At 37.2% G+C, this 16504-nt stretch overlaps 1 protein-coding gene across 1 annotated transcript; it reads left to right on the forward strand.

Annotated features, from left to right (window-relative positions):
- The first annotated feature begins 426 nt into the window (after window positions 1-426).
- LOC109817397 (arogenate dehydratase/prephenate dehydratase 1, chloroplastic) lies at window positions 427-7324 on the forward strand. Its single transcript, XM_020382633.3, has 11 exons — window positions 427-858; window positions 1951-2018; window positions 2100-2192; window positions 2443-2643; window positions 4329-4409; window positions 4510-4605; window positions 5505-5582; window positions 5665-5754; window positions 5845-5912; window positions 6187-6268; window positions 6885-7324. Exons 1-11 carry the CDS (start codon window positions 600-602, stop codon window positions 6939-6941), a joined length of 1173 nt encoding a protein of 390 aa, XP_020238222.1. The 5' UTR covers window positions 427-599; the 3' UTR covers window positions 6942-7324.
- Window positions 7325-16504: the final 9180 nt, after the last annotated feature.

The following is a 16504-nucleotide window of genomic DNA, read 5'->3' on the forward strand; positions in this document are numbered from 1 at the left end:
GGTATCATACTGATTACTTTTTTCCCGATAGGGACACTGATATTAGAATTTATTACTTCATGATTCGACCCTAATCTTTTATTACTAAATTGATATCTCTAAATTAATTTTAATCACATATTTCTAATTTCTTTTTTTAGTAACGAATCACATATTTCTACTAAAACTTATATTTTTGTTAAATACATATATTTTTAACATAAATTTTGTTAGGAAAAGAAGTTTAGAAACTAAAAGAAACGAGACAGGAAAGGATGACACTCTGATGAATGGGTTGATTGCATTTGATTCTGAAAGACAAAATTATTATTATTATTATTATTATTATTATTATTATTATTATTATTATTATTATTATTATTATTATTATTATTATTATGGCCATGGTTTTCTCTCTGAATATCCGTTTATTTTAATGCAGCGTGTATTTGTGAACAAGTGTTCCTCAGCAGAAGCATAGTTTTGAACGTTTTTGGGACTTCTGCTTCGTTCTTTTGGTTCTAGCATCTTCTGCTTTTGGTCTATATTGCACTTGACATTTTTGTAATGGTTTTGGGACTGAGAGAGCACACCTCAGCCATTGAGAACCGTTGACCTCCATGGCTGTGACAACATCTCTTGCAGGTTCTCAACTTTGGTGTCACAGTTTGAGGGGCAAACACTATGGTCTTACACTGAGTTGGGAAAAGCAGCTGAAGATGGCACATATATGTGGTGGGATGTGTGTTGGCCAAGCCATGAGGATTTGGGGGAATAAAAATCCAAAGGCAGTGAAGATAGTGATGCATGTGGTTGATCATCATCCAATGGATGGTGATGTCTCCCATGGACTGCATAAAGATTTGGGCTCCCTTCCAAGTGGGTGTTAGCTTTTCTACAATTCACTTTCTTCAAGATAGTTAATTGTATTATTGTAGTAGGAGTAGTACTTAAGGAACCTTATTATAAGTTTGTGAGCATTGAATATCACTATCCATGTTGGATTTAGTATATTTCCTTTGCTGTTTGCTTACTTTATATTGCTGAATGAACAAGTTCTTGTTTTTTGAGGGTTTGATTTCAAGTGGTTAATTTGACTTACACACTTGTGAGGCCGTGGTTAGGTAGATGTTAGTTCTTGGACTTGATATAAATTGACTTATGCTATTCTGTTATTGGTCATTCATTGCAAGGAGTGTACTGGGCTAGGGTGAGAAAATATAAGCATTGACACTTTTGCCCGGAGTGTAGTGTACATAAGCTTTGATTCGGAGTAATTTAGTTTTATGCAAGTGAACTTGGGATTTCAAATTTGGAACTTCGTTAACATTGTTTAGCTGAAGAGTGGATAAAGAAATAAAAAATCCTTTTGTTGCTTTTAGCATTTGTTGTTAAAACCAAAGTAAGCTTATGAAATGCAGGCAGAAAGGATGTGATTACAGGGTGAAGGGACAGGCCACAGTCGATCAGTACTCAGTAGTATCGATGAAAGATTTGGAATTTTGGATAGTATTTTCTCCCCTAGAGAATTAAAAGATTATGAGGAGGGAACTTTTATTTTGTTCTATTTTTTTGCTAACTGGAGGAGGGAACTTGTTGATGGGATAATGTTATTATCAAATATAGATTAAGAATCCCTTCTGTTTATTAAAATTAGTTTTTGACACAACCATTTTTGTGCTTTGTGTTTGGCCTTCCATTAAACCAGTGTTATATTTCTCATTATTTTCATGTTTTTGAATGCTGGGAAACATTGTACAAAATATAATATGAATCTCGGAAAGAAAGTGATCAAGTCATTTAAAGAGCTAGAGAGTCATGATCAGAATAGTTGTAGATAGTTAGGGTCGTATTCTGTTTACTTTTCCATCTTATTGCATTATACTATATGCATTCCCAATTTGTATTTTGCTACGAGTTTCGCTGGAAGATCACAGAATTTTAAACTACAGTTTTTGTCCCTAATTGTAGAGCCATTATCCATATCTGATATTGTGGCTGCTTCTGACTCTGGTGCTAAAGTACGAATATCATATCAGGTATGATCATGATGTATGTGACAGTTGCCATTGGGTGATCTGATATCAATGGTTAATTATTTGCTTGGATTACTGAATTAGGGGATACCAGGATCATACAGTGAGGATGCTGCAGTCAAAGCTTACCCCAATTGTGAAACGGTTTCATGCAATGACTTTGAAGAAGCTTTTAAGGTTGGGTTTGACATAATCTGTCATTCTTGAAGCTAATCTTGGATAAACCAGTAATAGTCCTTATATTTTGAGCTTTACCACCAATAATTTTCATTTTCTGATTCAACGTACTATATGTTTTAAATTTTCCCATAGGCAAGAACTTTGGGATTCAATGTCTTTCTAATGAACTTCTCAAGTTATTTGTCTATCCTTACCTATTCTCCCCACTCACTTTCCTGTTCTTTTTATAAAAATTTATGTTTGACAGGCTGTTGAGTTATGGCTAGCTGATAAAGTTATCCTTCCAATAGAAAATACATCTGGTGGAAGCATTCATCGGAACTATGATTTACTTCTTCGCCATAGGCTTCACATTGTTGGTGAGGTGCAGTTGGCTACTAACCTCTCCCTTCTAGCTCTACCTGGTGTCAGAACAGAGCACCTAAAACGGGTTCTAAGTCATTCTCAGGTCAGGCTTCAAGTTGCTGACACTTTTTTAGATGTGGTAGCGTAGACTTGATATACTTTTATAGAAAATCTATTGTTCTGGTATCTAAATTAATCCTATGCAACATAAGAAAGAAATAGATTGCTTTATTCTTGTTTTGAAATTTATATACCATCGTTCCATTCATGAATGGAACTGGGTTTCAAAGTAAATTGAATTTTTAAGTTTCAAACTGGTTGAATTTGTTGTGCCCAAAGAGTGGGTATCCTCCAAAGTCCCACATTGGAGAGTCTTGAAGGGAGGAATGTTGTGCCCAAAGTGTATGGGTATCCTCCAAAGTCCCACATCATGTAGTTTGAAGAAGGGAGTGGTAGACTACTACTATAAATAAGAGGTGATAGTTAGTGTCTACTCACCACAACAACATAGGTTCCAATGGGTGTATTGGGGACTTGGGTAGTTGTGTGTCATGAGAGGGTTTTCAAGTTTTTTCCAGAAAACTTGTGTATGAAGGTTTCCAAGTTTTTCCAGAAAACTTGTGAGTGAGAGGGTTTGCAATTTTGTCCTTGTAAAAATTGTAAGTAGAGAGAAATAAAATGAGTTTGTTTTTGTTTCTCTATTTTGTGTGTGTGCTTCCGCTGTGGCTGTTTGAAGGCTGCTTGATCGGGTGACTAGCTCGATGAGGTCATATGGAGGAGGGTTTCCAAGTTTAGCCAGAAAACTTGTGGGAAGGGGTTTTCAAGTTTTACCCATAAAACTTGTGAAGAGAAAGAGGGTTTCCAAGTTTAGCCAGAAAACTTGTGGGAAGGGGTTTTCAAGTTTTACCCATAAAACTTATGAAGAGAAAGTGGGTTTCCAAGTTTCGCCAGAAAAACTTGTGAAGGAGGGGTTTTCAAGTTTTGCCAGAAAAACTTGTGAATGAGGGTTTCCAAGCTTTGCCAGAAAACTTGTGAATGATGATGGGTTAATGTGAGACTTTGGATGAAGGGAGGAATGTTGTGCCCAAAGAGTGGGTATCCTCCAAAGTCCCACATTGGAGAGTCTTGAAGGGAGGAATGTTGTGCCCAAAGTGTATGGGTATCCTCCAAAGTCCCACATCATGTAGTTTGAAGAAGGGAGTGGTAGACTACTACTATAAATAAGAGGTGATAGTTAGTGTCTACTCACCACAACAACATAGGTTCCAATGGGTGTATTGGGGACTTTGGTAGTTGTGTGTCATGAGAGGGTTTTCAAGTTTTTTCCAGAAAACTTGTGTATGAAGGTTTCCAAGTTTTTCCAGAAAACTTGTGAGTGAGAGGGTTTGCAATTTTGTCCTTGTAAAAATTGTAAGTAGAGAGAAATAAAATGAGTTTGTTTTTGTTTCTCTATTTTGTGTGTGTGCTTCCGCTGTGGCTGTTTGAACTTTTCCCAACAGAATTGTTGTCTTGAAAGTTGACTGAGTAATAGTTGATCTACCCATTAGTTAAACAACAAGGGCATATAACAAATATTTCTCATTGCCTACTTTGTTTGACATTGACTAATTTGGAGCAAGTAGACAATCTAGCTTAATTTGGATTTTATTTGATTAAGCATGGACACCTTCTCCATATATAATTGAATCTATGAGTAGTATTCTATAAATAATAAAACGAGCGTTCTAGAATAACTTAACTGTACTAGCACATTAGAGCTAGAAAATAATTGGAAGGTTTTGGTTGCAGGCACTCGAATTGAGTGATAGTTTCCTGAATAAATTAGGTGTTGCGAGAGAAAATGTTGATGACACAGCTGGTGCTGCTCAGGTAATCTATTTATATATCTTATGTGACTTCAGATTTTCTCTAATGTATAAGTAGAGAATAATTTTGTTTTCTGTTTTTCTAAATGTGCATGTGAGATTAGATTATAGCTTCAAAAGGTCTGTATGATGCGGGTGCAATTGCAAGCATTCGAGCAGCAGAAATCTATGGGCTTGATGTACTTGCAGAACGAATCCAAGTAAAAACCCTTACCATTCATCATTGCAAAAAATCATCAGTTAACTTGTTGCCCATTACCCTTGATTTGATTGTCAACAAAGTATGCATTTGAGAGGTTAGTTTGTGCATGTTATATTAGTTTGAAGGCAAGAAACTAGGCAATGGTACCAGAGATTTGCAGATAAATATTTTAAGCTTTGGTACAATTCTTTGATATAAGTGATAATTATAAAGTAGTGGTGATCTTGTTTAAGAGTATAAATATACTAAATATGAGATTTTGTTTGGTGCTCCCAGAGCATGAAAGTCTCTTGCTTTGTACCATTGAGAGTGTACAACCTCAATTATAACTTAAACATTAGTTAAAGTTCGCGACAGTGATGGCCAGTACAGCTGAGTATACATTCCATACGACAGCTGCAGATTTCTCGTAAAATATTTGGGAAACTATTATGAAATAATCTAGTGTCATTGACCCTAAAACTCAGAGTGATCAATTACATAAACTCTTTCTTCTAGTGTAAATAGTTGTTGACTAGCGGCACTGTGTTCTTCAACCTATTGGCTTTCTAGATTATCTTATCTCCATCTCTACCTTTCCTCCTGATAATCCAGATCTTTTATTTTGTCTAATTTTTCAAAGAACAATTCCCCTAAAAGTTTAAGCTGTTAGGAAGAACCCCAAGAATGGTTTATATTCCTACATGTTATTTCTTCCAAATTCCAATGACAAGGATATGTCAGATAGAAATAAGTCAGGATAAAATACTATGAATATCGATGTGCATAAAAAAAATTCATTAGACTTGTTCTTGACATTCATTTGTACACAAGCTTCTGAAATAGAGGCCAAATATTATATGCCTCTATATTACTGTAAATAAGAAATGCTTGTGTTGGTGTCAATGTTCATTACAGGACGACTCTGAAATCATCAGTCGTTATCTCGTGCTTGCAAGGGATCCGATAATCCCCAAAGCTGATAAGCTCTTTAAGGTAAAAACTCCTCTTGATCAATGACTATTGTGTCATAATCATACTACATGACTCTCTTTAACTAATTGTTCATTATTTTCAGACAAGTATCGTGTTTACACTGGATGAAGGTCCTGGAGTACTGTTTAAGGCTTTGGCAGTGTTTGCATTGAGGGACATAAATTTAACCAAGGTTATCTGTGGAAAGAGGTTTTTTTTTTTTTTTTTCTAGGTCTATGCATGATGATTTCAAGAAAATTAACAATATGTATTTTGAAATCAGATTGAAAGCCGCCCACAAAGAAATCGGCCATTAAGAGTTGTCGATGACTCTAACACTGGAACTGCCAAGTGAGTTAGCCTTTTGCCTTTGTCTTTAACATCATATTGCTGCATGCAATGTCTGGTTCAAGCTAGTTTTGTCTTTAATTGTTGAAGTGTTCAAACATGTCTAATTTTCACTCTTCTCCCAAATTGTTTTGTATTTTGTTGTGGATGTGCTATTACTTTTTCGCCTCAACTCCTGTGCTAAATAATTTAGGGTAATCTGACTCTTGGATATCAGAAACACTGTTTTCTAATATGCTGATGCAAACATTCAAATAACATGTATTTTTTGATTTAGGTATTTCGATTACCTTTTCTATATTGATTTTGAGGCGTCTATGAGTGAGCCCCGAGCACAAACTGCTTTAGGACATCTGCAGGTTTGTTCTTTGACTTCTTATTTTATGATTTGAACTATGCCCTTGTGATTCTTCTGTTTGTTTTTATCTTCCTCTTGAAAGAACTAAAGGATAAATACTTAATTAATCTTGTTCAATTGTTTTAGGAATTAGGAGTCCAGCAAGGCTAGAGTCCTCCCGTATTATTAGATTAGCATGCTAACACATAATAACAAATTTACCAACAATTAAAATCAAGGAGAGCAAGCATGTTTTAGGACTTCTACTGTGCTCATAGAATTTTCTTTCTTAAGCTTTTAAGTCCTTGACTTGGATGCCTTGCCTGGGTATGTTATCATTATCACAACCCAATTTGACCCCTCTGCATCATCTTAACCACATCAGTTTTGGGCCATTGCTGCTGGCCTTTTAATTTTGGGCCAATTGGTCTGTGGTTTATGTTTTGATCTATCCGTGACAGTGGGTCGCCTTAAAGGGTGTCAAGATTCTGAGGTTGTCTTACATAATAACTAATCTAAAAATACATTAGAACAGTAAGGAACTTGCTCAAGGTTTAGCTTCAATAATTTATTAACCCTTCAACTTCCATATCATGAGTTATCTAACCACAAATCAAAACCATTTTATGTCTCTACAGGAAATTGCCCCATTTCTTCGGGTGCTGGGCTGCTATCCCATGGATACAACCATATAGATAGCTATATGGTCTTTTCAATGAATGCCATCATATTGAAAGCCTCAAACTAGGAAGAGGATTTGGTGCTACCTTCATGTCCAAGTAAAACAAGAGCTGTCACATGGTTGTAATTTATGATGATTGATAACAATAGCTGATCCTGACCTTAGACAGTGGCATTAGTTCATTTAAACTTCAATTCATCCAACCGAGTTAGACGGTCATTGAAGATGATCTTGATGAAGGTTAATGAGGTATACGAGGTTTTAGCCATATATGTAGTTTTTTTCTATTACATTGTCAAACCTAACAAAATAAGGAACAAGAGAAGGAAAAGAATCCGCTAATGCATTCTGTCACAGTGATGTCATATTAATCAATAAAAACATGTTTGGTTCGCATCTCATGTCTTGATTTGATTCTTAGCATGAGTTAACATCTTCCACCCACCAAGTTGGTGTGTTTTTGTTATATTCTGTTCATATGATGAAGATATCCATATTATAAATGACTTTTAGCCAAATGTGTAGCTTTCATTCCATTACAAGTCAAACCCAACAGAATAAACAAGAAAAAGCTGCTGATGCATTGTTGCACTGGGAACATAATTGGTTCGCATCTCATCTCATGTAATGTCAAGTCTTTAACTCTTATTGTAACATCTTTCATGCCACCAAGTTGGCACGTGTCTGCTATATTCGACTCACACAATAAAATTATTCTAATCCCGAAATTTGCAAAGACTAAACAGAGGGGTTGTGAGTTGTGACGTAAAAGTAAAACAAGTACAAAAACACTATTTGTTTCGTAGTGTGTTGTGTTCATGTGCACTGAATGAAAAAGATATTAAAAAGTCGTGACATGTCATCATTGCAGACTGCAGAGACCTGAGCAATGAATATCTTCAACAAATCTTTTCTTTGGGTTAATGGAAACTAAGAAAGGATTCCTGGAAGCTTAATCGTCTCATTGGTATGGTAACTTGATAGAGAGAAAGATACGGAAGAGAAAATTTTGAAAAACGTAAATTGAAGAAAAAGTAGAAAAATGAATTTTTTTTGGATATGATTGTTTTCTTTTTATAATTAAATAAAAGAATATGAAAAATAATTTATTAGATCAAACATTTTTTAAAATAAATAATTTTATATTAAAAAATAATGTCAAAAGATTTTTAAAAATAGCATCAATTTAATGTTTTAATTAGTATAATATTTTTGTATATAATTTATTTTTATTCTCGTTGGTGTTCATTTGAATATAAAGAGAGAAATTTCTCTATTTCTTTATTATTTTTTATAGCATAGAAACTACATTTTGTGTCTATGTATTTTTTTAATAAAATAAAATAAATAAATGATAAAAAAATAATTGAAGTTAAATATCTATGTGTGATTAATAATTGAAGTGTAAAAGGTTTTGTGGAATTATTTAGAATGTGCAAAAATGTTTTAAAAAATTACTGAAAAGTAGAGGAAAGAATAAAAACTAAATAAAAGAAATGAGAGACAAATAGTGCTTTAGAAGTAGGGACAAAATAGTTAACAAAATATGTATGCTAAAAATACGTGTCTTTATTAATAATTAAAAAAATTATAAAAAAAAGCTAAATAAAAAATTATGAGAGAAATAGTATTTTAGAAGTTAAATAATAAAATAGTCAACAAAATATGTACATTAAAAGGTATATCATATAAATATTGTCTTACTTATTCTAATCCTTTTTTTTCACTACTCTTCAAAGCCATTATAAAAGAAATAAGCGAAAAATAAGAAAGATACATATGAAAAATTGAAAAGAAAAAAAAAACCAAAAATAAAAATATTTAATTTAAAAAAAAAGAAATAAATAAATATAGAAAAATTAATAATTCAAATTAATTTTAATTAAAATTTTAATTTAATTGATTAAATGAAAAAGCTATTTTTTATCGATTGAATCAAAATTTCAATTGATTAAATAATTTCTCAACACTTTTCAAAATCGTGAAATAGTATAAAAACTCTTGAGAGTGTAAACAAAGAGGCAATAAAAAAGAACACACAACATTTTTATACTGGTTCGACTCAACCATCGAGACTATGTCCAATTCTTGATTAACTTGATTAAGTTTCACTATTTTTTATAGAGGAGGAATCCTTTTACTCTAGGAATAAGTCTACCTAAACTTACTCTGTTCAATAACTTATATTTTACATCAAATTTCAATGATCCAACCGTTTAATTTAAAGTTCTTAATGCATAGATCAAATCTACAAATTTTTAGAAAATTTAAAAATTATTTGATACTTCATTTCATTAATTCAAATTGACGGATAATCATAAAATTATTTTATACATTGATTCGAATTAATGAAACGAAATATCAAATGATTTTTAAATTTTCTAAAAATTTGCAGATTTGATCTATGCATTAAGAAATTTAAAGTGAACGGTTGGATCGTTGAAATTTGATGTATAACATGAGTTATTGAACGAAATAAGTGTAAGTAGACTTACTCCTAGAGTAAAAGAATCCCTCCTCTTTTTGAAAATTTTTATAAAGATACAAGTATTCTTTTGTGAGTCACTTATGATTCAACTTAAGTATTTTTTAACTTATCTTTTTAAGCAATTACCCAAGTATTCTTTGAATATCAAAGTCTCTCTAGTTTTCAACAAGCAAGTATTCTTTCACAACAAAGTCTCTTCAGACTTCAACAACCAATATTCTTCTACAACAAAATCTCTCTAGGCTTCAATAATCAAATATTCTTTCACACAAAGCCTCTTTAAGCTTCAACCATCGAGTATTCTTTCATAACAAAGTCTCTTTGGGCTCCAACTAATAAAGTCTCTTCATAACAAAGTCCTTTTAAGCTTAAAGCAATAACACAAAGTTTAATTTAGAGATTCACTAGTTATGTGATATAATCATATTAAGTACATAACTTTTTATAGAAAGAATGAATATGACTTTATAATAGTTGTTCTCTGATTCTTTTTTAGTCTTTAAGCTTTTTTATATAAGTGTTTCATGAAGATGATTGTTGTAAATCTAAGTATCCCTCACAAATTTATTTTATTTATAGAGTTATCATCCATACACTGCCAATGTAAAGTTTTTTACACTAATAACCAATTATATCTTTTAAATTATTTTATTTTATTTTTATTTCATTAAATAAGTAACTTACGTGACACCATTAAAAAATATGATTAGTTGTCAATGTAAAAAATTTTACACTAGTAGTGTATAGGTGATTAACTCTTATTTATATTCATCTTATTTTCTTGGAGAGAAAAGTGTCTGTTGATTTAAATTCGAGCATTAAATATATTTCACTAAATTATCACTTTTTATCTAATCAAGGAGACTACTTATTATCTTTATGGTATCAAAGGAAGGATCTATTGTGTATTAGTCATAAATGACTTTTTCTGAAACTTCACATGTGTCGAAGAAGTTTTTTTGTTTCTTTTAATTTATTGAGGAATAATATAAATGAATATGATTCTTTTATCAAATATTATAAATAATATATATTAAATGTATTTGTCGTATACATCAAATGGTTTATAAAAAATTACGTATTATCATAACCAATCATCTTATTTTAATTTATTTTATAATAAGATTTGGAAAAACTTTTTTCTAAAAAAATGTTTAAATTTATTATTATTAAAACTAATAACTTAGCCAATCAATATGGTCTTTTAATTCAACACATACATTTTCTGAATCCCGATAAAAAATAAAAAAATAAACCAAAAAAATATCTATTGGTGATTATTTTTATTTTGTTACATCTGTTTGTCACTATTCATTCTTTGCCCGTCACTCAATTCCATACCAAACGAAGGATTCGATCTCCTCCCTGGTTTTCATCTTCTTGTAACAAACGCACCATAAAAGAGAGATTCCTTCTCCGAAATTATAGCTTTTTCTATCTTAATATTCTTAGGGAAAAGTTTAACTTTTTGATATTATTTTATAAAATCCGACAAATTTGACATCAATAAACAACTTGATGAATTTGTATGACATCATTGTGGACTCTGTCGTGGAGATCTACGTGTTAAATCTGATTTGAACAAGTTGGAAGCTGCTGTAGCAGATGATGATGGGGAACAAAAATCACAAGTTCGAATAAAAGAACAGCAATTGCGATCATGGTGTCATCGGCTCTCTATAGTTTTCCTTTTTTATTCCTCAAATTACTGAAATTTATTTAAGGTGGTAATATTTTCTATCAAATACTCTTTTATCCACAAAAAGTCCAGTTATTTAACTCTTTGATTATTCTATGTTTGGTTGATAGGAAAGAAAATAAGAAAAAAAAATCCAATTAAAAGAAAAGTGGAAAATTTTTATTTTTATTTCTGTACCTGTCTGAGGGCACACTCCTGTTCTTCCTAGTGAAAGGGGACCGAATAAGAGCTCCAACGATGTCTTCAAAAGTGGGGGGAGGTACCTGCAAAAGGTACTCCGACGCTCAAGTTAGTATATGCACGAGTATCTAGGTTAAAAATGAACAGTGACATACCTTGTTACGTGAGACCTATTTATAGCATCTGACATGGGCCTGAGCGTGATGGGCCCTATCAGATGTTTACCAAATTAGGTAATACGGTACTAATTGGTCGTTTAGGCTTTAATCATGTACTTACCTTTCTTGACTGTGATTATTTGTTATGACTCGCCTAACCCTTCGGCAAGAGGCCGAGCCGTCTAATCAATACTAGTCGGAGCGGCAAATGACCGAACCGTCCAGTCCGTACACGGCAGCCTGTATACTTCCGGTATGTTATATGTCGGCGCGGCACCTGACCGAGCCGACTCGATGAATGATGATGGTCCATATTTGCATTAACCAGACTGATGTAGGTTCTCGGCCTCATGCCGAGCCGATGTTGATGATGATGCTTGTACGTGGCTATGCATGGGTGTCTGACGAAATGGCACGTGTTGGTCAACGTGACCGATAGGGACCTTCCGGTACACAAGCCCCCCAGCCTTGAGGAGGGAAGCGACGCAAAGGGTTAATTGATCTGAATGGGGTACAACGAAAGACTCAGGAATGTGTAGGGTTATGATTAAAGTACCTCTCTGAGGCGTAGCTGGTAAGCATTGATTGCTCTGGTGCATAACTGACACATTAATTACGCGTGAGGGGTTACAACTGCTGATGGGATGTGAAGGGTTGCCATCATTATGCGTTTAACGGCGCATGCTAGGAGGTGTGGAACACGAAAAGTTGTATCCGTTGGGCTTTAGTGACGCATGCGAAGAGTTTCATATCTTTGGACCGTTGGATTTAAATGATCCAACGGTATGCACAAGGGGGTGTCGTTTCAGGTGCTTATTAAAGGCGCCTATAAATAGGTGCAAAGAGGAGGGTTTTTTCGTGCAAGTTTATTAGTTGCTCTGAGCCGAAGCTGTTTGCGAGTGTTCTCAACGATAGGTCAAGCTCAACCATCAGGTACGTAATGGCTAATTTAGACGTTGTTAACATTGACTCTTCTGGGGACGAAGGGGAATCTAGGTTAAGGGCGACGCCGAACCAGGATACGCCTTCGGCTTCGGCATCTAATGGGGACAACTCCGTGGGGTCGGCTTCTGGGTCCGGTCATTCTCAAAGTGGGAGTGGTTCTGCATCGGCTGTAGGTTCTGATGAGCAGCCGAGCCGGGGTGGAGAATCGTCAAGAACGTTCCCGTCCATATCAACTCCGGGGTACTCATGGGTGCATGGTGAGGTTGGCAGTGTATACTCTCGGTATACGAGTAAGAAATCTCTTGTGGATTTTGTATCAGCTGTGAAGTTTTTAGATTTTCCTGAAGATGAGGAACCTTCTGCCATCTTCTTTCAACCGTGCCGAGGCGACGGGGTGTCAAATCCAGACTTTGTTTATTTGGGTCAGGGGACTTCTAAGTACCCTTTTTTCTATGTTTATGATTATATGTTCCGGGATTTGAAGATATCTCTCCCGTTTGACGATTACTTCATGGGTATACTTCGGCTTCTGAATGTGGCGCCAAGTCAACTGCATCCGAACACCTGGGCCGCTATGCAAGGGTTCAGGCATTTGTGTCTGGGTCTCGGCCTTTCTCCCACTCCACATCTATTTTTACGTTTCTACACTTCTCGGCCGACAAGGAAGGCCAAGTGGCTGTCTTTGATTCGCCACAGTGACTGTCTGCTACAACCTTTTACCACTTCCTACAAAAAATTTAAAGTGGGATTTATGAAGGTGATGATTCGGCCGGAACCAGGAAAGAAATATTTTTTTGACACTGAGGGGGATCCACTGTTTCCCTTCTACTGGACCCGGAAGCCGCGCAAATATGACACGGTTTCCAAATCACACTTGTCTCCGGAGGAGAGACGAAGTCTTGAATTTTTAGACAAGTTGCCTCGGCCTCTCCCATGCCGTCCTCTTGTCCGATTGTTTGATTCGGCTGACGTAGTCGAAGAATTAATTGGTATGGTATTTTTCCTACTTGTTTGAATTCAAGTGTTATCATTGATTTTGACTAATGATGTGCAGGTATAATGGCGGGTCATGATGATTTGGATATTCGCAACTTGCTTCGAAACCACTTGGCGTCGAATACCGCGAATAGGCCTACGCCCGCCGCGCCCGTGAATCCAGCTGGTCAAGGTAGCGGGGTCGGGCCTGCGCCTCGGCCAAAGAAGACCACCCGGCCCCAACTAGAAAAAAGAAGGCCTGATTCTAGGGCCGAGGAGGAGAGTCGCCGGGCGAAACAGCGCCGAGTGGCCAGCCTCCCTGTTCCCGAAAGCTTGTCGGCACCAAGTTTCTTGGCTGGCAATGTGAACGCTCAGGATTTCCTGAGTCAAGACCTGACCTCTGAGGCAGGCCAGGGGCTGCTGAGCCGGATGAGTTCGGCGCAAAAATGGAGCTTCTTTTGTGAGTTCCAAGTGCGTGCTGTGGCCATGGCACAAAGCATTGTCATGCAGCCAAACGGTGAGGCTGATGAGCTGCGCAAACAGCTAGCTGATCAGGAAAAGTCTCTTCAAGAGACATTGGCTGCTTTGACTGACGCCCAAACGGCTAGCAGTAAGTACCAGGCCGAGATGGACCGCCGCGGAAGGACCGCCGATGACTTGGCTTTAAAGGTACAGCGTCTCGAACTTGCTCTAAAGGGCGAGACTGAGAAGGTGACAGTTCTGCGCAAGGAGCTGGAAGCTGAGAAGATTGCCTTTGGAGCTTATCAGGAAAAGGCACGTGCCAAGGTTCTCAGTCAGCATCAGGCCGGTTTCGCCCAATGTGCTCGTCAAGCCTGCTACTTCGGCGATTTTCCTCCTGACTTCCACCTAGATATGTCCAAGGATTTCTTTGAGGGGAAGTTAGTGGACATGACTGCCATCCCCCCGGACCAGCAACCGGATGAGGAGGCCCCAGCACGGGTTGCCGGACCGAACGAGGAGACGGTGTGCGAGGAAGGTGCCCCGGAAGATGGTCCAGTGCAGGGGGAGGTTGAGGTGCAATCTTGAATGATGGGCTAGTAGGATTTTGTTTGAATGTTTTTGTTGTATGAATGGGCCAGTAGTGCCCTCCAATGAATGTACTTTCTGAGGCCGATAGCGCCTGAATGAAATCATCTTTTAATTTTCCAATTTATCTTGTGTACTATTGAATTGATAAAATTTGTTGTCCCAGACCGAGAGGTGTCTCGGGAGGGGAGACTTGTTAAATAATTGGAAATCACATCCTTAGCCGAGAGACATCTCGGGAGGGAAGACTTGTTAAATAATTGGAAGTCACATCCTTAGCCGAGAGACATCTCGGGAGGGAAGACTTGTTAAATAATTGGAAGTCACATCCTTAGCCGAGAGACATCTCGGGAGGGAAGACTTGTTAAATAATTGGAAGTCACATCCTTAGCCGAGAGACATCTCGGGAGGGAAGACTTGTTAAATAATTGGAAGTCACATCCTTAGCCGAGAGACATCTCGGGAGGGAAGACTTGTTAAATAATTGGAAGTCACATCCTTAGCCGAGAGACATCTCGGGAGGGAAGACTTGTTAAATAATTTAAAGCATGATTGTAAAAATAAAGTATGATTGAATCGTGTTGTCATTGATAAATGGATGCCTCGTTAAAAACCTTGGCGGCCAAAACCTCTTTTCACTATTTTTTAAGAGGGAAAAAGACCAGTTCAAGGAAAAGAGTGCACCCTTAAAACGTTTACAAATTTGTGAAATAGACAACTAGCTATAGTAAGTCTTCAAGTGTGTAGAGTTCCATGTTCGCGGGAGAACTTTGCCGGATAGCTCTTCCAACTTATATGCTCCGTTGTCTAGAGCGTGTCGTACTCGAAACGGGCCGTCCCAATTAGCTGCCAGTTTGCCTTCAGACGGTTTGCGCCTTGCCGATCCGGTTGCTCTCCATACAAGGTCTCCTTCATGAAATATTCTTGGTTTGAGGTTAGAATTGAAGCGCCGACTCATGCGTTGCTTGCATGCTTCGGCTACTACCTGCGACTTGTCCCGCACCTCATCAAGAACATCTAGTTCAGCCCGAAGAGATGTGTCATTGAAGTCCTCCTGAAAATGTTGCCGTCTGAATGATGGTTCCCCTATTTCAACCGGTATCATTGCGTCGGCACCGTATGTTAGGCGAAAAGGGGTTTCTTTAGTAGTAGACTGCGGTGTGCACCGATATGCCCACAAAACTTCCGGCAACTCTTCAGCCCACGCTCCCTTTGCTGATCCGAGTCGTTTCTTCAATTCTGTGAGTATGACTTTGTTAGCAGCTTCGGCCTGTCCATTCGACTGAGGATGTTCAACTGATGTGAATCTGTGCCGAATGCCAAGGTTTTGCAGGAAAGAGTTGAATTTTTTATCCGTGAACTGTAAACCGTTGTCGGAGATTATGGCATATGGAATGCCGAACCGAGTAACCATGTTTTTCCAGATGAACTTCTGGACGTTGGCAGCAGAGATGCAAGCAAGTGGCTCAGCCTCTATCCACTTTGTGAAATAGTCTACTGCTACAAGGAGGAACTTAACTTGCCCCTTTGCAACCGGAAATGGTCCCAATACGTCAATTCCCCATATGGCAAACGGCCAAGGAGAGCTGATGGTGTGCAGTTCGGTGGCCGATGCATGAATGAGGTTCCCATACTTCTGACATTGAATGCATTTTTTTGCAAAATCTGCACAATCCCCCTTCAGGGTCGGCCAGAAGTAACCTGCACGCAGAACCTTGACTGCTAGCGTTCGTCCTCCGGAATGAGATCCACAAATGCCCTCGTGGATTTCTCGCATTACATAGTCAGCTTGGTGGCTATCTATACATTTGAGCATCGGGGATGAGAAACCTCGTCTGTAGAGATCCTCGGCAATCATGGAGTATCTAGCCGCGCGAGTGCGCAACTTCTTTGCTTCCACCGGGTCGGTTGGTAATTCGCCGTGAGTGATGTATTTCCGAATGGGTGTGATCCATGAGGGTGCTTCATCTATTGTCATGCATTCGGTGGTTACACTTGGGGAAGGAACCTCAAGGTGAATGGTGGTTCGCAATTGTCCCGGTTTTCGACTACTGGCGAGTCGAGCCAACTGATCAGCTCGTTCA

Source organism: Cajanus cajan, chromosome 10 (genome assembly GCF_000230855.2).
Source record: "Cajanus cajan strain Asha chromosome 10, NIPB_CcT2T_4, whole genome shotgun sequence".
NCBI classification, from domain to species: domain Eukaryota; kingdom Viridiplantae; phylum Streptophyta; class Magnoliopsida; order Fabales; family Fabaceae; genus Cajanus; species Cajanus cajan.